At 39.3% G+C, this 24,250-nt stretch overlaps 1 protein-coding gene across 5 annotated transcripts in view; it reads left to right on the plus strand.

Annotated features, from left to right (window-relative positions):
* Positions 1-24,250, plus strand: part of TUB (TUB bipartite transcription factor) — a 278,494-nt gene that overhangs the window by 224,551 nt on the left and 29,693 nt on the right. For 3 of the 5 annotated variants that reach the window (XM_050954555.1, XM_050954558.1, XM_050954557.1), the window contains exon 4: positions 14,532-14,669. In XM_050954555.1, the coding sequence (XP_050810512.1) occupies positions 14,532-14,669 (138 nt within the window). The remainder of the gene's footprint in view (positions 1-14,531; positions 14,670-24,250) is intronic. The other 2 variants (XM_050954556.1, XM_050954559.1) reach the window with 1 other exon arrangement.

A 24,250-nucleotide genomic window follows, 5' to 3' on the forward strand; every position in this document is an offset into this window, starting at 1 on the left:
ATGCTGTCGAGGAAGTTGATATTGTACAGAATTTTATGAAAATGTTTTCTTTAGTAGTTAGCTACAGGAGATAAAAAGTAAAAGGAAATTTTCATCATCGTAACAGCTAATCAGAGGTGCAAAACCCTGTCCTATGAAATGTTATTTTATGATACACAACAGCAATTACCTTCTAAGCCGCCTTTATTGTAAACTTAAATAACAAGGATTTCAAGTCAGCTACAGCCCAGAGAAACCAGACATCATCTCACAAACAGTAGTGAAATCCTTATTTATACTACGCTAAATCCTGCAAGTGCTTGCACCCTAGGCAACCCTTCTGACATCAGTGAGGTTGCCTGGGGTGTTAGTTAAGGCAGAATTTGGCCCTTCATATCACATCACATCAAAGTTTTTCCACTCAGGTCATTCCTTGGAACAATTATTCACTTAGCCTCAAATTACTTTATTTTAAATTCTCTCTCCAACCCTGCCACCACAGGATGGCAATGGACAGCACAGACTTTCAAACCCTGAAAAAGAAGCAAGACACTATATTTTACAATGCCATGTAAACCATTAAATGAGGTTCTTTTTACATCTCACATAGTACAAGTAAATAAGATGGGCAGAATAGCATAGTCCTGAAAATGCATTAATAATAGATAGCTATATTTTCTCACATTCAGCCTTTGGATTGTAAACTTCTGGGGATAACTCTCCAGGTAATAAACTGTTTGCGCATTTATCAGAAGCCTCAACTTAACAGCATCTCATTACCGAATAAAGTGGTTTGTTCCTTTGTAAAATCCTCTCTCAGGAATATTATTCTTGAAAACACTGTGAGAACTACAGAAGTGTTCTTTTTTGTTGTATTTTTCTTCAGGAGTGTGGTTGGTGGTGTCAAGATTCAGCTGCTGTGTGGGGCATATTTGGGTTTCAATGGCCATTTTTAACTGCAGTATTCATCTGCAATGAAAACGTTGGTATGTGGGAGTGTTGGATGCATGAGACAGCTGGGCTGTATCTGAAGAACTGTTCTACTCTTCCCCATTCACTTGTTTCTGTTATGGGTGTGCTTTAAAATGACTCTTTGTGGGAACTGGAATCTTAGTGCATAAACCGTACTGGATGTATGAGTGGGTGTGTGAGATTCATTCCTATGTAGCAAGCACTGAATAAAGACGATGTCTCCACATCTACCACCCCACATTTTTTTTCTTGTAAAATTCCTGTCTAAGCTATAGGAAGGCATAATGCACGAATGCTTGTTTAATTTGATGGGTAAAATAAGGCTGCCGCTGGTGGAAGTGGATGATTAAATTATGAGGTGTGTATATATAATGCGAGGTCAGGAACAGGATAACACGATTCCTTCTTCCCACCATATTGGAGCTTGTCTATACTGGGAAATTGACAGCATAGCTGTAGTGGAATAATTATTCAGCTATGGCTATTCCAGAATAGCTCCCCCGTCACCACTTTATTCTGGAATAAACAAATCTTTATTGCAGAGTAAAGTTACTTTTGTTCCAGAATAGCGTTCATACAAGGAGCTATTCAGGAATAGCTATAGTAGAATATCTTCTTCTGCTATAGCTGTGCAGTTTCCTTTTATAGACAATCCTTAGCTGGTGTTGGAATTCTGCATCCCTGCAGAATGATTACTGCTAATCCAAGCTTAATCTATAATCTTAAACTAAAATAGGGAAAGAATAAATTAAGAATTACTTAGATAAGTTACATGTCTTCAGTTTAGCAGTGCCTGTTAAAATACTTACTGTATACTTAAGGAACTGGCTGAAGAGATCTCTGAACCATTAGTGTTTATCTTTGAAAGCTCGTGGAGGACCAGAGGCCCCAGCGGACTGGAAAAGGGCAAATATAGTAAACATATATAAAAAGGAGAATAGGGACAACCCAGAGAATTATAGACCAGTCATCTTAACCGGTACCCAGAAAGATCATGGACCAAATAATCAATCAGTCAGTTTGTAAACACCTAGATGATAATAAGGTGATCAGGAACTGTCAATATGGATTTGTCAAGAACAAATCATGTCAAACCAACCTAATGTCCTCCTTTTGATAGTGTAACAAACTTTGTGGGTAAGTGGGAGCAGTAGATGTGATACATCTCAACTTTAGTAAGTCCCACATGATCTTCTTATAAGCAAAGTAGGGAAATATAGCCTACGCAAACCTTGGGTGCAAAACCAATTGGAAAACCATACTCAAAGTAGTCATGCTGGATGTTCATATTGAGTGAGGTTCTGCAGAGATCTGTCCTGTATACAGTTTTATTCAATATCTTCATAAATGATTTGGATAATGGCATAGAAAATATACTTATAAAGTTTGCGGACAACACCAAGCTGGAAGCAGTGGCAAACACTTTGGAGGAAAGGATTAGAATTCAAAATCATCTTGACGAACTGGAGGTATGGTCTGAAATCAATAGGATGAAATTTAGTAAGGACTAATTTGACCTATCAGTCCTCATCCTCAAAGGAAACCTTGCACAATACTTTCCAAAGATGAGCCTGGGAGCTTAAATTCATTGCTCTGCTAGACGCCAAAAATCATGAACTGAACAGAGACACTGGATTTATGGCTCGTTGCAACAATCTGTAACCCACTAACTCTGTCTTTTTATCCTATGATTGCAGAGTTGTTAATTGGCCACTCTACGCTGTTTCTTGAATGGTACCTTACAATATGTGCTAACTACTCATGCTAAACAATCTGTTCCATCTCACATTTTGCTGGGAGTTCCTTTCCCAGACCTGAAGAGGAGCTCTGTGTGGCTTGAAAGCTTGTTTCTCTCACCAATAGAAGTGGGTCCAATAAAAGATACTACCTCATCCACCTTGTTTCTCTAAGGCCATGTCTACAGTAGCGCTTATGTCAGGAAAACTTTTGTCACTTGGAGTGTGAACCTTTCCCCCACCCCGAGTGCCATAAATTTTGCCGGCAAAAGTGCTTGTGTTCACAGCGCTATGTTGGTGGGAGATGCTCTCCTGTTGACATAGCTCATTGAGCTGGTTTCATTATGTCAATGAGAGAGCTCTCTCCTGTTGGCATAATGTGGCAACACGACCGCTCTTACAGTGGCGCAGCTGTATCTGTATAGCTGTGCCCCTGTAAGCTTGTAAGTGTAGACATGGCCTTAAGATGCGGAGTACCACACTCAGGAAAGCATAATCGGTTACACCAGTACAAAATGGGAAATGATTGCTTAGGAAGGAGTGTTGCAGAAAAGGAACTGGGGTTATAGTGGATCTCAAATGTAATGAGTCGACAATGTAACACTGTTGCAAAAAAAAGTAAACATCATTCTGGAATGGATTAGCAGGAGTGTTGTGAGCAAGATACAAGAAGTAATTCTTTTTCTCTACTCAGCACTTAAAAGGTCTCAACTGGAGTACTGTGTCTAGTCTGGGAAAGATGTGGGCAAATTGGAGAAAGCCCAGAGGAGAGCAGCCAAAATGATTAAAGGTGTAGAAAACAGGACCTACGAGGAAAGATTGAAAAAAGTGGGTTGGTTTATTCTAGAGAAGGGAAGGCTGGGTCGGGGGACTACATGATAATGTAAAAGTACATTACTTTTACATAAAGGTTGTTATAAAGGGGTCGGTGATAAATTGTTCTCCTTATCCACTGAGGACAGGACAAGAAGTAAGGGACTTTAATTGCAGCAAGGGAGATTTAGATTAGACTTTAGGAAAAACTTCCTCACAGTAAGGGTAGTTAAGCACTGGAACAAATTGCCGAGGCAGATTGTGGAATCTCCATTGTTGGAGGTTTTTAAGAACAAGATAGAGAAACACTTGTCAGGGCTGGTCTAGATAATATTTAGTCCTGCCTCAGTGTAGGGGACTGGACTTGATGATCTATCAAGTTCCCTTCCATTCCTACATTTTTTGCAGGAATGTCTTGTTACATTCGGGATGGAGTCTAAGGAAGGTGATAGTAGATCTGAGACTCTGGTCCCAGTTAGGGGCTGGACTGAGAGAGAGGGACAAAGGTGACTTTACTTTTGCATCTGTAGATTCTGGAGTTGGAGCTAATGTAACCATCAGCATAAGATAGAGCAGCCCAAGGGTTAGGGTTGTGTTTGTTTTTTTTTTTTTAATTAAATACAGTATAATATGAGTGAATCTAGTGCTGGTGAAAGGTGCTGGATGACAGCTCTGAAAGTCTTTACCCATAGAATGGAAAAGAGCATTGCTTGCAGCCATGTAGACTTCCCTAGATATTAACAAAATGATATGGTTAAACTCTTAACATGGAGGTGAGAGGCCAGTTTGTTATGCCCATTCATTTCTTGGTGTGTGTTAAAACTGCCAGTGAGAATCGCCATTAGTACCCTTAGTGACATGGGTGATGACACCTCTCCATTCAGGAAATGCACTGTGATTATAAAACTCAATTTGCATATGTCACCAAACACTCAGTAGCTGGTAATTATTTTTCAGTTTCCAGTGACTTTTGGCATAGGACTGAAAGGTGGTGTGTCCCTGAGCCTATCTGTAATCCCATATAGAATTACATGTTTTTCATCTTTCATTCAATTACCATATTAGCATTGGTGCCATTTAATACTATAGAATAACTTCAGAAAGCAACAATAATTGTCAGGAAAAGGAAAACTTCAGGTAAAGTGAGGGCTTCTAACATCAATGTGCCAGTCCATAAAGTGACTGAATTGAGCTAAACAATTAGTAAGGAACAATAACAACACTGATAGAACCTTTTCCCCTTGAGTACTGAGTTGAGCTTCTACTTCTAACAGTCTAGCAACTGCGTTATTTCTGCATTAGATAGCCATTGTGGATGGACCATTTCAGATCCATCTGGCCCTAGTACAGATCTTAAAACTATTACTGAAATATAAAGCTTATATTTAACAACAGTACTTGTAGACTAATGATCTACAAATGGGACCCTTGTATGAAAGAGGAGTTTTGTTTTCTACTACTCTTTGGAAGAAATTACAATGTTACCTTTTGTTTCAAAACATTGTAGATGTATTTGATGGAATCGGTTCGTGTGTGTGTGTGTGTGTGTAGGGCAATCAGAAGACATATAAACAAACAGGTTCTTGGTGAGATTTTGAAGATGTGTCTAAGGGAAAATAGATGAGGGAATAGAAAATATTGATACAAAAGATGAGTATAATGACAGGTCAATGCCCTTTTGATACTAATATCAAGTTTTAAAAGTAGTTTAAATTCTGGGCAGACAAACAGATCATTTTGGGCCTGATCCATATACTATTCATGTCAATGGGATTTTTTTTGTTGACTTCAGTGGGCTTTGAATCAGGCCTTTCATCTTGTGAATAATCCTGATGTGTCCCAAATAATCAGATAAAAATTCCATCATTCATCATTATAAATAACTGCTTAATAATTTTCAGCGGTACTGTTTTCTCTTTGTTTTCATCATTATAGAAGAAAATGTATATAATTAAAATAACATAATTCATAAGAATAATTTCTGCCCAGAAAAGGCCATTTATTTACTACTTTTTTCCCTCTCCTTGTTTGTTTCCACTTAATATCCTTGTACGGCATATTGTTAGTGGTTAGTTTAAAATGTTTACTTCCTAAATCATGCTTATCATTCTGGAACATCTAGGTCACATCTACTGGCTTATTTTCACGTATCTCCACATCACATATTGCTACAAATTTTCTACAGAATTGGACAAAAGCATGAGCCCCTACAAATGTGTGATAGCAAAATTCCTCGATGCACACTCTTCTTTTCAGGCTGTTTTAAAGTATTGCAAATATCTGATGTGTGTTCCTGGAATATTGCCACTGGTTTAAGTAAAGTGGGAAGATAGACAAAAAGTTCATATGTACATACATACAATATTTGCCTTTATTGCAATAATTGATTTTTTAATATAGGATTTACTGAAACATGGTAAATACATTCATTTATTTTTGTAACTATCAAGCTGAGCTCAGTCCTGCATCTACTGATGCCAATATGAATTTGCCACAGGTACAGGACTGGAGGTCTGTACACAGAAATGTAGAGCAACAGTTGTGATTTAAAACATATTTAGTTGATCCCAAATTTGTGTTAACTAAGTAAAGAGGCTTATGCTGATGCAGAATAATTCTTTCACAGAATTATAAAGAACTGACCTTTTCTACTGTTCCCTTAAATTTTCTGCAAATATAAAGGCAATTTTCATAGACAAGAAGGAATCATTTTTTTCCTGTGAAAATGGTGAATTTCCACTTGGACAAATTCCTTTTTTCACAGTTTTGAGAGAGGCTATAATCTGAACAAGGCAAAGTCTGCTTTTATTAATGTTACTTCTTTACAGATGTGGCTTTTATATGTTTGAAATTAAAATGTTTTCAATTAAAAACAGAATAAAACTCTCCTTCAAGTAACTTCGCAACAACTTTTGATTTAGAAGTTTAGATTAACCATGTACAGGATTGCAGAATTACTTTCTCTTTCGTTGTATGCAGTGTTGTTATATCTGTGTCAGTCCCAGGATATTAGGGAAACGATGTGGGTGAAGTAATATTTTTTTATTGGACCAGTTTCTGTTGGTGAAAGAGAAAAGCTTTTGAGCTTACACAGAGCTCTTCTGGTCTAGGAAAGGTACAGAGAGTGTCACAGCTAAATACAAGGTGGAACAGATTGTTTAGCAGTAGTTAGCACATACCCCTGCAGTCATGGGGGGAAAGGGAAGGGGTGGGGAGAAAGACAGCTGGGGTGGGATGGGGCTTTCCACTAATAGATATTACCTCACCAACCTTCTCTCACTAATATCCAGGGACCAACACGTCTACAGCAACACTGCATACTTTCTCTTTGACATTTGGCATCAGGGCTAAATGTCTGTATTTTGTGCCAACAGATTTCTGATCACAAGTCATAACTCTGGATTGTTAAATTTGACGTGTCATTCTGTTCTGGTACGATAAACGATGAGAGAGAGAGCGTTTTCCACTGAATGGCAAACTGTCAAATTTTAAGGTGACATCATTTAATCATTCATTTTAAAAACATTTGTGCATGTTCAGCAAAATTAATGGTTTGAATCCAGTTTTCTATTGACTTCACTCCGAGGTGTTTGTTCTTTTTGGGGAGAAAGCAGGGAATATGTTCTCTGCATTAGATCATACTCTTGATACTTGGAGTGCTGCCTTATCTCTTAATGAGGCGTGGGAGAATTTTGTGTTAGAAGATCATAATTTTTAGAAACTTCACGGGTGTCTTATAAATGACAGCATGAGACCTCAAGCATATGTCCCCAACATTGAAATCCCCTGTGCTAATTCAGTTTTTTAAAAAAACCAACAGATTGTAGATAGATGTTTGAAGAGTTGCTCATTCTGCTCTCTTGTCTGACTTGATATGTAACAGAAAACCTCCCAGTGCCCCATCTTGTGATTTACTAGTTAGTACATTGATCCATAAGCATTCCAGGTCTGTTTTTTCTAAATTGTCAATAACGCTAAAGGAACAGTATCTTAGATACAGGGTATGTCTACACTTGGAGCTGGGGGTACGATTACCAACTCACATAGACATATTTGCTCTAGCTCTCAAGCAAGCTAGTGCACTAGAAAATAGGAGTTTAGACAGAGAACATGGGCAGCTGTGAATAGCGGCACGGGCTAGCTGGGCTGAGTTCATACCCTTGGGTTCAGATGGGTTTGTACTCAGCACGACTAACCCAAGCTGCCACTCGCCGCTGTCTGTGCTACACCAGTTACACTGCTATCATTGGCCTGCTAGCTCAATGAAAGCTGGTGAGAGTATGTCTGTGCAAGCTGGGAATCACACTCCTAGCTCCAGGTGTAGACAGAGCCATAGAATGCCATCCCTGATCCCTTTCTGCCCACTTTTTCTTTTCTAAATAGAGTATTTAACAGTGGTTTTAACATTCCAGTCATGTGACTCATCCCACCAGGTTTCAGTAATACCAGGTATATCGGATTTGTTTTCATAAGTGAGCATTTCTAATTCCTCTAGTTAAAAAACCCAATACTTAACACATGTAAAAATGGGGAGGTTGATAGCAGTGAGTACAAAGTAACAGTTAGGAAATACAGGCAATTAGTAAGGGAAGCTAATGGTAGCAATAAAAAGATCTATGACCAGTAGGTTTAAGGATTATAGGAATTAATTCTTTAAATATATCAGGAACAAACAGAATCCTAACAATGGCATAGGTCTAGTGCTAGATAAGAATGGTAAAATAGTCAGTCATGATGCTAAAAGGGCAAGTACTTACAGGGGGAAGAGATTCCTGATAGCACATAGGTCTTTAAGGTAGCAGAAAAGGGCACAACAAGATCCAGTAGTTGGAAGATAAATGTGTTAGAAGACAAATTCAGACTAGAAATAAGATGCACATTTTTAATGAGAGGTGGTAATTAACCGTTAGAACAACTTACCTAAGGAATGTGGTGGATTCTTTGACACTTGATGTCTTTAAATCAAGACTGATTATCTTTCTAAAACATATATTATAGCTCTCCCAAAACTTACCAGCTTGGAATAGAAATTACTGGTTGAGGTTCAGTGTGCTGTGTTATGCAGACGATCAGACTGGATAATCATAATGATTCTTTCTGACCTTAAAAATCTAGGATTAGAAACCTGCTTGAGGGCATGAGTCTTTTACCCTTGCAATGAGTTGTAAGTTACTCCATGAATAGTTCCATTTAAATTGATGAACATGCACAAATACTATTTAGACTTTTTTCTGTGACAGTTAATGGGACTACTCCCAGAATAAGACTCTATCCATGACTAAGGGCAGTGTATAAAAACGTATAAAGGATTGTTACAAGGAGGGGGGGTGGGGAATTGTTTTTCTTAACCTCTGAGGGATAGGACAAGAATCAATGGACTTAAATTGCAGCAAGGGAGGTTTAGGTTGTACATTGGGAAAAGCTTCCTAACTGTTAGAGTGGTTAAGCACTGGAGTAAATTGCCTAGGGAGGTTGTGGAATCTCTGTCATTGGAGATTTTTAAGAGCAGGTGTCATAAACAGATGGTAAAGGGTTAAGAAGCTCAGTAAACCTGGCTGACACCTGACCAGAGGACCAATAGGGGGACAAGATACTTTCAAATCTTGGTGGAGGGAAGTCTTTGTTTGTGCTTTTTGTGTTGTTCGTTGTTCGCTCTTGGGGCTAAGAGGGACCAAACGTACACCCAGACTTTCCCAATCATTCTGAATCAGTCTTTCATGTTTCAAAATAGTAAGTAATAGCCAGGCAAGGCGGATTAGTCTTATGTTTGTTTCCTCAACTTGTAAATGGTGTTTTTGCTGGAAGGATTTTTACCTCTGTTTGCTGTAACTTTGAATCTAAGGCTAGGGGGGGAGTCCGTCTAGTCTATATGAATCTGAGTACCCTATAAAGCATTTTCCATCCTGATTTTACGGAGATAATTTTTACCTTTTCTTTCTTTAATTAAAAGCTTTCTTTTTAAGAACCTGATTGATTTTTCCTTGTTTTAGAATCCAAGGGATTGAGTCTGAACTCACCAGGGATTGGTGGGGGGAAAAGGAGGGGGATGGTTAATTCCTCTTTGTTTTAAGATCCAAGGAGTTTGGATCTGTGTAAGCCTCTCAAGGCAACCCAGGGAGCGGAGAGTCAGGGGGGAAAAGAAAGGGAATGGTTAATTTCTCCTTGTTTTAAGACCCAAGGGGTTTGGGTCTTGGGTTCCCCAGGGAAAGTTTTTGGGGAACAGAAAGTGTGCTGGATGCTAACTTCTGGCTGGTGGGAGCGTTACCAGATCTAAGCTAGGAATTAAGCTTAGAAGGGTCCATGCAGGTCCCCTACATTTGTACTCTAAAATTCAAAGTGGGGGGAAAAACCATGACAACAGGTTAGACAAACACCTTTCAGGAATTGTCTATGTAATGCTTAGTCCTGCCACAAGTGCAGGGAACTGGACTAGATGACCTCTTGAGGTCTCTTCCAGTTCTATGGTTCTGTGGTAATCATGCCCTAAACAAGTAAATCCTGGAACTACAAGATGCACCAATCCTTAATAATGCCAACCAATAATGCCTACCTTGTAGCGTTGCACCCTCACTCCTATGTTCACAGACAGTTTTCTCAGGTTCTTCTGAACTCTGTGGGAATTGGGGATGCAGATTCCAGGGTGGGGCCAGAAATGAGTGGCTTGTGGTTCAGAAGGGGTCTCTGGGCTTGGGCTGAGGGGTTCGGAGTGAGGGAGGGGGCTCATCCTGAGCCCAGTAAGCCTGAGTCAGCTGACATGAGTCAGCCGCAGGTGTTTAATTGCAGCATAGACATACCCTAAGAGCTGCTCCTGCGATTTTAACTTCCTGGGCTCCTACACTATGATCTGCTCAAGCGCAGAAATACACCCACATGGATTGCATCACACAATTGGGTTCCTACATTGTAGCTTTGAGGACGTATTTGACTGAACAATCCAATGTAGATTTCTGGGCTTCAAGTAATATTTGTGTTTAAAAATAGGATATCTCAAATTGCAGTGGAGTTAAATCTGGCATTATCTGCAAAATAGACATAGTTTTGATCCTTGTGCATGACATATTGGGGCATTTCTACAAGGAGTTATACTCAGTTTATGAGGAGCTGTGCTATTTTGAATCACTAAAGAGAAACTCCTGCAGCAATTTAAATAGTAGTTTTTCCCCACATGAAGCCCTATTGAATTCAGTGGTATTCTGTGCAGGCACAGCAATCTGCCTGCTCACTACCAGTTGCAGGGGTCTTAGACTGTAATTTTTTGGGGAAGAGACTATGTCTTGCCAAGTGTTTGAACAGCACCTGGAAACTGGGACCCTAATCCTAACTGGGATCTTTGGGCATCACTTCAGTGATTCAGTTTTACAGGCCTTCTACAGAACAGGTGAAAATTGCTGATTTTTTCAATGAAATTTAACATTTTTACCCATTTTTACTGCACTAGAGAGTTCATGTAACTCTAGGAACATCCCATGCCTTGTAAACTACTTAAAAAGTTATAGTATAGGCTATGTTGGAACAATTTTAAAATGGATCAGATAAAATTATAGTGGATCACTGTCCAAATAAATAGTAACATTCTCAAGAGCCAAGAAATTACAAAGAAAGGTGCCAAGCCATTTTTATGGAGATATGTGAAAGCAGATCCAACAATTAGGCAAAAGCGAGTGCATTTATTAAACTGTTTCTTAATTTTCTTTGCTCGGTACTCATTCTAGTTTCACTTGTCATGAAATGAGAAGTGTGAGAACTTTGATAAATGGATCGAATGGTTGCCTGGTAAAGCTGAGTGAATAATTTGCAGTGAATTATGTATCTAGCTGTTTAGCCTCTTTTCCCGTTTGTGCTGTTTATTCGAGCAAATTGCAAAGTCTTCAAATGTATTCATTTTTCAAATAATCTTTACAAGCTTTTTCTTAACTCCGTGCACTGATCCAGAAGAGTTCTCTGTGGGTATTCAATATTCACTACATTGTGTGTGTTGATTAGTTTCAATTGAGATAGTAAACATACGTGGTATTGTTTCAATTATCCAGTTGTTGCTACTGGGTATTGGTGTGCCTTTAAATCTCATTTTATTATCTTCACCACTTGCACTTGATTGTCCCATCTTTATCAGGTCCATTCTGATGATGTGTATTCACGATGGCAACTAAACTTGAGTGCTCCATGGCCTTGAGCATAAAATGGTGGAAATCTTTCAAATCCTTCCTTGAGGAGGTCACACCTCTGTGTGAATAATCAGGCATTTACTGCTGAAATATATGTGCCAACTTTTCAAAGTAATTCATGCAGCTGCAATCCACACTAATAATTATTTAACTTCGGGTTAGTTAGGTCAAAGGATAGCTCACATGATGGCAAGTAGTTGTTCCTAAAAAGTTTGTTTTTTTAATTTTTCAGTTAGTAATAGCAGAACATTCCATCCCATTTTGATTAAGCCACATTTTAGACTCCTTCAATGATGTTTGATCTGAATGAATAGGCATATTAAACAAAGTATTAGAATGGCTGTAGAGACCTAGCTAGTCATTGAATGTAGGTCATTTACTCACTTGTTAGGAAAATACTGAATTCTACAAACTAGATTATCAGGATCATGAAAGAAACAAAACCAGAAAAAAAAAAACACTAATTTAAAAAAGGAGAGAGACAGTTGCAAATATAGAACAGAATTACTGGGTATGTAAATTCAACTGTTTTAAAGTTTATTCACAGCAGGGGCTCTTTGCTGCCCTGGTTAGTCAGAGGCCTTCATGACTGGAGAAACAGAGCCTAATGCGCTGCCTTTCACATTAATCTTGCCATCCTCCTTGCAGGATGGAGTGGTTGCTGCCTCTGTTCTGTCTCATGCATTATCCACAGTGTTCGGTAATGCTTTGCAAAGGGATTGCAGCCAATGAGCTTGTGACTAGTATTAGTCATTTGCTAAAGACTGTAAGTGGAATGAGGAGTTGGAGTAAAACAGCCCATTGGCCCATCTGATTATAGGGTGACCAGATGTCCCGATTTTATAGGGACTGTCCCAATTTTGGGGTCTTTTTCTTATATAGGCTCCTATTACTCCCCACTCCCATCCCGATTTTTCACATTTGCTGTCTGATTACCTTATCTGATCATCATCTGACTTCTGCAGATTTCATGCATCTGTTATGTACAAGTGTGTTAACAAAGGTCTCTCTAGTAAAAGAAAGAGAACCCACAGTGTGTTGTAAATTTAAGACTATTTATAGACTCGTTTGTTGCAGAAGAGGAGATGTGAGTTTGCAAATGATTTTTATACAGGTTTGGTGCTCATTTTGCCTTACTCATGTGAGGATTCTCACTGAAGTCAGTAGAACTACTCATATGTATTAGGAATCCAGGATTTGGTCCATAGTGGACTTGTCCCATAACTCGTGAAATTGGAGAGTGTTTACATCAGTGGTTCTCAACCTATTTACCATTGTGGGCTACATATGCAGCTCTCTATGTGTTATGTGAGCTGCAGCCACACAATATATATACTAGCTGTATGGCTCTGAGGATGCCACATGGGCCACAGCTATGTGTTGATTGGCTGCAAGCCAATCAGGTTGAGAACCACTGGTTTACATCTTCTATTATAGAGACTACTGAACCACAAGTATCCTTGGGCCTGATCTGTTTACTGAGCTTCTGGGCTTTGCCAATGATATTTAAATGATCTTGTGAGTAAGCCAGTTCTTTCCTCTAGATTCCTTGCCATATGTAGCTTTTTTTCCTGAAAGAATTTTTTTGTTTGTTTCTGGTGCAGGTGAATGCATAATAATGGCATATCTGCACCTTAAAAAAAAAAAAAAAAGGTGGCATGGTATGGGATACATGTCCTGCGAGGTGGATTCTATGCAGCTCTAGGGCCAGATCCTCTGCAGATGTAAAGTGTCTCTGAAGTGTCCCTAGCCTCTGTTTGACAGAAGTTGGGAATGGGCAGTGGGATGGGTCACTTGATGAATACCTGTTCTTGGGGTTGCCAACTTTCTGATCACACAAAACCAAACACCCTTGCCCCGCCCCTTCTCTGAGGCCCTCCCCCCCACTCACTCCATTCCCCCCTCTATTGCTCGCTCTCCCCCACCCTCACTTTCACCAGGCTAAGGCAGGGGGTTAGGGTGCAGGCTCCGGCTGAGGGTGCAGATTCCAGGGTGGGGCCAGAAATGAGTGGCTTGTGGTTCAGGAGGGGTCTCTGGGCTGGGGCTGAGGGGTTCGGATTGCAGGAGGGGGCTCAGGGCTGGGGCAGCGGGTTGAGGTGCACGAGGGAGATACACTCTGGCTTGGGGGTCAGGGATCTGGGATGGGGCCAGGGATCAGGGGCTTGGGGTGCAGGAGGGTTCTGAGGGCAGAGGGTTAGGGTGTAAGAGGGGGTGAGGAGTGTGGGCTTCAGGCACCAGCCTCGCAGATCCTATTGGCCACATTTCCTGGCCAAAGGGAGCTGCGGAGCTGGCACTTGGGGTAGGGGCAGTGCGTAGAACCTCCCTGGCTGTCCTGTACCTAGAGGCTGCAGGGACATATCGGCCGGTTCTGGGAGCCACATGGAGCCAGGGCAGGAGTTAGCTGTATACTTAAGGCACTGAGAACTATGGAGGGCGGGGGAAACAGTTATCAGTATCTTATATTATTGAGCTGGCTTATGGGGCTTGATCAGTGATCAGCACTGACAGATCTTTACTACAGGGAAATGTGTTGCTCACAGTGGCTCAGCAGCATAGTAGCATCTATGGTGGTTTTTTGGGCCTAATGCATAGCAACCAATACATTGTAGGAAGGCGAAGAATGGGAGGAGATGAAACAAGTTAACCAAAAAAACCCCTAACCTTAACAAATCTGCCAATTTAAATTCCATTGTAGCTCTGCAATTGCTTGTTTAGTTTAATTTTCTCTCTGCACAAAGATGTCAGCCAAACCGTAAACTCTGCTGCACTTGCATTCTTTTCTGTGGCTTCACAGAGTTCTCATTTCATTCTCTCTCTTGTTTTCCTCTCTCTTTCTCTTTTTGGTGGGTGCCCTGAATCTCTCAAGCAGTTCAGGAGGCTGAACAGGAAGATGTAAAGGTGGTAGCAGATGCTCAAGCTCCAAAATCGACTAAAAAAACCAAGGCAGCAGCTGCAAGCTGTCAAACTGGCAGCACAAGAAAGGAGAAAAAGGGGAAACACAAAGGTTAGCTGCATGCTGCTGCAAATCAAACATTGGGTTGAGTGACAAGATGCTTCTGTATTTTTTAAGATTCTTTGAATGCTTGTGATGTTGTGATAGCTAGCAACTGTTTAAAACAAATATTATACAAATGCATGCACCAGATGGGAAAATTTGCAATGCTTGGTCCTATTTTAGCACATACATATTGGAGTGAGGGATGATCAAGATTTGTCGTCCTAATCGTTTTGTAAGCCATGTGTTAATGTAGCCTGTACTAAAAGAACAAAGGAACAAAATATTAAAATAATGAGCACTTAAATTCTATAGAGATTTTAGGAAATTATCTGCTTAGAGCCATATTACACCAATTCATTTTTCAGACCTATCTGCATTTGCAGGAATCAGACTTAAATTGCAGAAATTTCTGTCCAAAACTGAGTTTTAAAAGCTGTACAAATTTAGGGTCATAGCCCCTTTGAAGTCATTGGGAGTTTTGCCATTGATTTCAGTGGGGTCAGAGATTCACCCTTAGAGTGGGTCTGAAATTATTTCAGATCCTCTGTCAGGTCAGCATACATTTAAGTGTGTAAATAAACATCTTTATGAAATAGTTCTGGATGCTAGCTCATAGACACACATAGTACCTATCCTGAAAATGTAATATCTAAGACTGTTTTGCAAAAACAAATACCCACCACAGACAATAACAAAAGAGTTAACAAAAATGGAATTACTGCCAGTACAAGGTTTAGCAGCCGAATCACTTGAGAATAGATGGGGCAAGTGGGACGAACTGATTTAAAGTTTTATATCAATGATTTGTTGTTGGTTTTTTTTGTATATCAGTATATGTATTTACTTTTAACTAGAGACCAGATCCAAAGCCCATTAAAAACCAATAATCTTTCAACTGACTTCAGTAGGCTTTACATCAGGCCATTATAACCTATATTGTCTGGACTCAGCTGTTTTCCCTTTTCATATATATCTGACATTCTCTCCTTAACTTCATAGGTAAGAAGATAATTTGTATGGTCAACAATCCTGTTAATAATTAATAAAAGAAAGCTAGTTGCTAATGCCCAGATCTACAATGGGACTAGGTGTTGCAACACTGAGCATCACAATGCCTAACTATTAGGTGCCTAGAAAATCACTGGAACAACAAGGTGAGCCATAAAGCGTGAGTTGGGCACCAAGGCTGTATATATGATGTCTGGGGAGAGATGGGCATCTGAGGACGCAATCCCCAAAAGTCAGTATGCTAGGTGAGTACCTGCCTAAGATAGCAAGGGGTGTATGTCCAAAACCCCACCTCACTCACAGAGATAAGCACCTAAATCAGGGCTGCAGGGAAGCCCCTATTTCTGCTTGGGAACCATAACTGGGAACACCTCTCCTGAAGTTGAGCAGCTTTGGTGCCTAAGATGTTTCTGGTGAGAATGAGATTGGGACATGCCTCGTGTCACAGAAAATGCTCAGAGGAGGAGGAGGCACCCACATTATAACCCAGTGGTTAGAGAAATCATCTGAGATGTGGAAGACCCCGGTTTCTTCTCCCCCTCACCCACCAGAGTGGGAGAATTTGAATAAAGGTGTCCCGCCTCTCAGGAGAATGCTCTAACCACGGAGCTAGGGATGTGGTCGTTCCCTCAGTCTCTCCCATTCAAGCTGTTCCACTGTGGATAAATACTTAGTCATTGGAACAGGAGGACTGGATCCTGGGTCTGCCACCTCCCAGATGTCTGCCTTAACCACCAGGCTATAGACGTTCTCCCTCGCCATGCCTCCTAAATATTTATTCAAAGTGGGACAACTTCAGGAGAGATTGAAGAAGCCTCCCCCGCATCAGATTATTCCATAGCTCAGTGGTTAGAGCACCCTCCTGAAACACAGGAGGCCGAGGGGGGAATTAAACTTTTGTCTCCTACATCCCAGGTGATTGCTCTAATCACTGGGCTAACAGTTATGAGGTAGGCAGCACCACAACCTCCTCCTCTAGTCAGATTTTGAATGAGACTCAATCCGGTAGGCATGCTGAGAAGCCACTAGATCAGGCCACAAAGGTGACATGGCTCTCCTCTGCCTGTCTTCTCCCAGTTCATAGATCACACTGGACAGTTTGACTTTGGACAGCTTAGACAGGAGATTGCTACCTCACTCTGTGTCGGGATGGCTGTGTGCAGAAAGTTAGGTGCTTAGGAAACTTTTACCCTAAAAACTTAGGTGCTGAGTGAGTTGAGGCTACTAAAGTGTTAGGTAGCAGCTGGGCATGAGTTCTGTGGATCTCAGTGGTGTGTCTAAACTGAGATTTAGGCACCTAGGTACCACCGTGGAGTTAGGCCTAGGGTGGTAATATATTGTACAAACCTCCTTGTCTCTTTGATATCCTGGGACCAACAAAGCTCCAGCAACACTGTGTATTACTTCTAAAATCACAGTTTTATATGTATTTGCTTTTTTAAAAATTGGCTTCTGAACTGAATTTAAAAATTGCTGTTGGAATTTTAAAAAATGAGAGAGCCAATATTTCTGGACTTCAGATAAAAATAATTTATTCCAAGGCAGAAATTTAAACACCAAGTTTTGCTGGTGAGTTAAATCCTCTTAAAACTTTAAAACCTGGAAACTTTCTAATGAAAGTGCTGACTCAGCCATAGCCGAGCATTGTGCATGGTAATACATAAATCATTTTTCCTGTATAATCACAAACTCTGGGCTCTAGTAATAGCCAGATTTTGACTCTGGTAATAGTCCATTTTCCTTATATGGGATTTCTGTATAATTAAAATAGATGATATTTTGACAAATGTATATAATTTAGATTTGCATAATACTAAATTGCATATAACTGACTGCATTATACCTTTTTCTGTGCTGATTTTCAGACCATTTTCTAATCTCTTTGCTCGATGGGTGAAATTCTAGCTCCATTGAAGTTGACAGGAACTTTGCCATTGACTTTAGTGGGGCTAGGATTTCACCCCGTGTTTTCCTAGGTGCTTGTTTGCGTGCTGTTGGGACCTTTGAGCATTATTGCAATAAAAATAATAATTACAGGAATGTGTTTATTAAAAATGCCTGATGTGTCCTATGGGACAGTGTGTGATGGAGAATGTTCCATAATCATTGGGATTGTTTTTGCTGGATAGTTGATTCAGTGAGAAAACATTTGCTGTGTGTAGTTTAGCTGCATCCTGATCAATATGTGCTGACCAGGTTTATTATCTCAGTACTGCCACTAAATTAACACTACATTTTTGATCCTCAAATCCTTGCTGCTTTGTTCTCAGGAAAGACTTTTTAGAAAGAAAATTCTCAAGCAGAAAAATATTGGCATATTTTAGCAGACATAGGTCATTGCAATTGTAGTAATTGCATATAGTAATAAATAGCCACACAATTTGTGCTAATTAGGCACTGTAGTCTAATTTAAAGTCTTCAGTTTAGTACATACAACATTAATGAATTTGGTAATTTTTGCAAAGCTGTGTTCACTGTTTTCCTAGGAGCTTCTGGTAGTTTTCACTTACCTGAGAGATTCATTTTAAAAGAACACTGTTAGATAGTTGAGAACTAAAATATATGTTGTTGTTGTTTTTAAAAAAAGTATATGAACTAATAGTAGCAGAAAATATTTCTCTGAATTAAGAGAATACCTAATATAACTTTTTAACCCCAACATTATAACACTCTGCTAGTATGAGAGTGAAACTGGCAAGTCTAATGTGACTATCCAAGCTAAGTGAAATGTAAATAGGGTTCCATCATGTAAGCAACTGAACAGCTTCTGGAATTATTCAAATTCTATCGAAGTCTGTGGGACCTGGAAGAACACAGCTGTTTCCAGAGTTGCTCAGCTTCTTGCAAGATCAGGCCCATAATAAACATGAGGTGAAATGCACATAGTTGCAGAAGGTCCATGAAATCCCCTCCATACCACTTAAGCCTCCCCGACCCCACCCCTCCGAATGGGATTGTATGCATGCAGTGTGTACATGACAGAGTAGATGGGGCACAAGCAGAGCAGTTGTATAGGGGGACCTCTGTACTTCCTAGAGCCTTGGAGAAGGAGTCTTCATGCTGGTGCTGACTAGGCAAATCTTGAAGGAAAACTAGGGTCAGACTTCAATGAGGGAGCACTGGATCTTCAACTGCATGGATCCTGGTGTCCAGGAACAACTGGATGTAGAAGCTCTGGTTTCAGAGAAACCCTGCCTGCAGAAGAGGGAGGTGGATAATGGATTTTATCCCCTGCAGTGAGTTTCCTATGTGAAGCCTTCTTACTCTTGTTTTGTACGAGGAGAAGTGATTTCACCAAGTGACCATAAATGGTGGAGGTTAATTAAATCTTTCCAATTTCTTTTACCATCAGGTACCATCACGTATCTTGTCCATTTAAAGTGAATTAATTTACCCCAGGATTTGTATCGTCGCTATGTCCCTTTTAAGCAGCAGGATGTACATTGGAAAAAGTGTGAATTCACATTGTACTCTAAAATGACATATTTTAAAGATTTCTCTGATGTTTAACAGTAGTGCAGATTACATTTCTGAGCTCATCCCTTTGTGCTAAAGAGACCAGATTTTATGAATAATCAGCTAATTCAAACCCAGTGCATTTGAATTATATATGAGCAGCACTTGAATCTCTGTTGTAATGATTGTACTCTGGGTCTTAGATGTGTGTCTTCTGAGTAGCTCCAAGAATGATGAAACTATTATCAGAACAATGTGATAAAGATGAACATGAAGGAAATATTAGGCTTAATGAGGCTGCACTGAAAGAGGGCAGGAGAAGCAGCTGTAGGATGAGACTAATTGCTTATATAGAGCTGATGGTTGCTCCAGAGTTCTGGGTTAATAAATTTCTGTGGATTTGCTCTATGCAGTACAATGCTTAGCATCTTAGCCAAGAACTGTAACTGTTAGGGTCTTTCATAGTTAATGGGTATTGAGCCTGAATTTTTTTATAAGCCTCCACTTAGGGAGCAGAACTGCAAGTGCAAATAATTGTAAGCACAAACGCTAGCAGTTAATAGTGTCTTAGCTACTTAATTAAAATGACGAATCTGGTAATTAGGAATTGAAAACAAACATTTGGACCTGCAATTAATTGTTGGGTGAAAAACTGTTTTGGGCAGGGGGCGGGGAGGGTGAAGAGAGAAAAGAGGCCAGGTTATGGTCACTTTAAAACTGACCGTAAAGTACGTTTCCAATTAAACACAGTAGGACAAATTCTGTCTTGACTTATCACAAAACAGGAGACAGATAAATAACTTTTTTACAAATACTCAAACCCATGATTTAACTCTAAAGCAAAAATATAGTAAATTTAGGAGCAAGTAAATTTTATGATGCTAAATCCACAAATCTCTCATACGTGGCATATAAATGATTTAGGTGTTGCTGCACTGGTGCATTAAGTGCCATGGGAAACTTTATAGGGATTTTGAAACCTAAATCTGCAATCTGGAGGTATTTCATTGCCCAAATAAAGAACATCCTTCCATCTCTCTCTCACACTTTTTCTTTTTGTCTTCTATGTTCAGTTTATTTAATTTATTCAGTTGGCTTTTCTGGGTGTAGTCCTGTCTGTGTGTGTCTGCCACAAAATATTCTCTTTGTCAGGATGATTATTCCATTTTTCCCTCCCTCCATGGTTTATTTCATTCTTGTTTCTTCCCTCTGTTTTTCTTCCATTTGTTTTGTATGAATAACCCCCTCCTGTCCCATCTCTATGTAATATAGGGAGCTGTGTTGGCCTGAAGTTGAGTGTAAGGAAATCATTATGGTCTCTGGTGCCAAACCAGGCACTCCTTAGCATATAGACAGTGGAAGAGTAGTCACTCCTGGAGCAGTCTTCATCTTGGCAAGACCTACATAGAAGAATGGCTAACAAATATTGTCAACAATAGAATGGAATAGAATGCTTAAAGTTCAGTATGTGAGTAATCCTGTCACTTAATGAAACAACTCAACATGCTAAACTTCAAGCACATGCTTAAGTGCTTGTCTGGATCAATGCCTGATTTCTCTGTACCTCAGCACCCCATCTGTAAAGTAGGGATTGTGCTACCCCATCAGTTAGCTTTGTTAGGTCCATCTGAAGTGCCTTTTAGACTTGTTTCCTAAGTTAGTTCATGAATGTCCTATGAAGAAAGAATTACTTTATTAAATAAAAATAATTCTTTTTAAGTTGATTTAAAAATAAAATTAGCTAAAATTAAGTGTTTCAGGAGCTTGGAGGTTTTCATGCTAATTGAGTACAATAACGCTTCTCTTATAGTAAAATAATTTGGTCATAATTCTTTCCTATAGTATTGTAGCATTTTTAGATCTACATGCATGATCATATTAAAAAAGCCCAAGAAAATGGGACATTTGCTTGAAATCTTTTCACAACAAAATATTTGAGTGTGGTTTGCACAATGTGAATAAATATGGTTTGATTTTCTTCTGGGTAGATCCAGTTATTAGGGATTCATATCATATATAGCTAATGTTTTGGAGAACTGACTCACTGTGCTTATGCCCATAATGCATTTCTGCCTACAGTCATTTTCAGGCTGTAGTACTTTACTACTTTTTAAAATGTGTGGTTGCTACTGTCACTTTTGGAACCTGTGACTAATTTATTCAGGTTTAATGGAGAATAATATGAGAGATAATAAAGCAGTTCCTGTTTACTGCTGTTAGATAACTATACAGGATAATATCTGTCTCCATATTATGTGTAGTGCTTAGGTTTTATTTACTTGCTCTTCTGAAACCACTGTACATAAACATCATCTGGTTGTGCATTTGATATGTATTCCTTTTTCTTTCCTTCTTTCTAAAATATTTTTTCCTGATGATCTCTTGAACAATTAAAGCTTTAAAGCAACCATTTTAACCTGTAAGTCTTTAAATTCCCATTCTTACATAACATGATTTCAATTTTCAGTGATGAAATCTAGCAGAAATATTTCTAGAGAGCCCATCTGGATAATATCTAAGTTCTGTCAAAATTGGTAGATCCCAAATTTGACCTTCTGTACGTTTTTCTCACATCTGATCTCAAAGCTCACGGAATACTTTTTGTGTATTCCCAAAACAAATGCTTTTATTATAATAATTGTTTAACACATTATTTAATATTAGTTTTAATTATAGCCAAATTATTGGAAACTCTCCAGTAACAAAACAGTCAGCTCGTGGAATATATATGTGGAATAAATACAGCCTAACCCTGCTGTTCTTTCCCAATGACAGCTTTCACGGGCTTCAGAATTGCAACTGTAGAAACAGGTCTCAATTTCAAGTTTCCAAAAATGCATTATCATTACTAAATCAAGGGAGGCTGAAGAGGTTTAAAAATTAGGAAAAATATGTTGATCAGACCTTTGAAGGTAAAGTTAGGTCTAGTGCAACATCACAAAGTCCATGAAAGCTTAGACTGGGAAAACTGATTTGCCTCATGTACATCATGAACATTAAGCAAAATTTCTTATAGCTCCCTTTCCAGTGATTACAGTAACAGATCCCCTGTTTCCTATTGTAATTGTTTGTTTCCTTCCACTGCAAGAGAGAAGCTGTAATTGTTTCAGTCTCTGGTTGTAGTCATGTTCTGTTCAGAAGTCTGAGCTTCTGTCAAAAAAAAATAGTGTAGTAACCAGTCTATAAAAATGAATGTCATTCTAAAATCATAATAAATAATAGACTTCATAGCTTATGAGCTCTTCAGAGAAGGAACTGTTTCTTGTGTGTTTGAATAGTGCCTAGAACATTGCACATGCTACTGAAATATATGTAATGCCAATTTCTCATAGGCTGGAAATGCCAGAAGAACAGTCTTTCTCATGATCTCTGGGCTTCAGCTTCTGGTCTCAGATGAAACCAAGAAGTGCAAAGACATGAAAATGTCAATTTTAACCAAAGTGTTCTCTCTCTCTTTCTCTCTCACTCAAAGTATTTAGGTCAGATCAAATTTTTTTCTGCCCTGGTTCACCCACTCTTGATGAATAATATGAAGAATTCTGCTTTCAGCATTATTTTAACAGGAACGCAGAGACTTCTACATCAAGGAAGCTGCATTCTGCATTTAGGAGACACAGTGGAAAATTCTGCCTCCCGGCTCTGAAGACTTTACTTTCTTCTTTCTCACAGCCCACTTGTCTGCCTTTGCCACCTTAAATCCACGTTCTCCAGCCACTGAAGTTACAGGAGACTGTTAACTATAAATATGATTTCCTCCCCCAACCCCTGCACAATAAGCCACTTTTTTGGATGTGGATAGAAGGAGCAGGAGTCCACAAAGCCTAGAAAGTGAGGAATGTAGAGAGAAGGATCCATCCTGAAACTGTAATGAAAGATGAATCTCAGGGCTGCACAGCTTTTGAAATGCTTCAAAAAATCAGATGGGTGACAGTACATTTACATTGTGTGTGTGTATATTACACATACACTCTCTCATTTTCACTTAAATAGGAATAATCCTTATGTGAAGATGCGCTCTTCCTGAATACTTCCTTTGCTGTGTTAGCCTTTCAGCGTCAGTCATCTTCAAATATTTTTGTCCAGTATTCCCCATTATTAACATTGTAGAGAATTTTGTTTCACATTTGTCTTTTCTTTTTTTCTGGTTACATCTTCCATCCCCAGGATGGAGTCAGCTCCTGGGATAGGTTTTAGTGTGTAATAACACCCTCTACTAGTAATGCATTCCTCTGAATGCTGAAATTGATTTTCCTCCTCTTAATGCATGACGAGCCAGTGTAATGTTTGTCCCAATGCCTAATATGTGATGGCTCTGATAGCATGGGATGGGAACACAGTTGTTTTGTGTATGTCAGAAGCAGCAACTCTAGCATGATTAAACCGAACTATATAATGTCATTGGAGGCATTTAATTTGCCACAGATCAAAGTCTGCTTGGGAGGAAAGTGACCAATATTTTTAAAAATTGGATGTCTAAAATTAGGTACAAACATAGGTGGGTAAATAAATGGCTAGATAAGCAAAAGTGATGAGCATCCCACTGCCCCATTAATTTCAATGGAACTGGTGGGTACTCAGCACTTTTGAAAGTCAGGTGTCTAGTTTAGAAGCCTAACTTTAGACACCAATTTTTTAAAATGTTGATCAGTGAGTCTGTGTATGTGTAGGGACATAGGAATTGGCAGAGTGGGTTAGACCAGTGGTCCATCTATTCCAATATCTCGTTGTGACATTAAGAACAGCGCAAGGGCCACAGGTACCCAGATATCTGGTAATGAATTGCAGCTGGCTTAACCAATTCACGTGTATTCCAGTTCTTTAATGTCATAAAATATATCTGATAGGTGTTACACAAGGTGTCAGTGAAAAAGTTCATGACTCACTGGTTATTAATATTATTACATAATGCAGGTGCAAGCAACTGATGCAAAGTGATGGACATAAACTGAAATTATAGTTCTTAAAATGTATTTGCCAGCCAAGACAAAGGAACAGTTGAAGAGGAACAATTAGTAGCATTCACTCAGTTCCATTTGACCATGCTTGACCAGTTTTTTCAGCCAAAGATATTAAAGAGCTGACGTTCATCCCACAAACACCAGCCATTAGTAATGGTTACCAGT

The sequence above is a fragment of the Gopherus flavomarginatus genome, chromosome 5 (genome assembly GCF_025201925.1).
Source record: "Gopherus flavomarginatus isolate rGopFla2 chromosome 5, rGopFla2.mat.asm, whole genome shotgun sequence".
NCBI lineage: Eukaryota > Metazoa > Chordata > Testudines > Testudinidae > Gopherus > Gopherus flavomarginatus.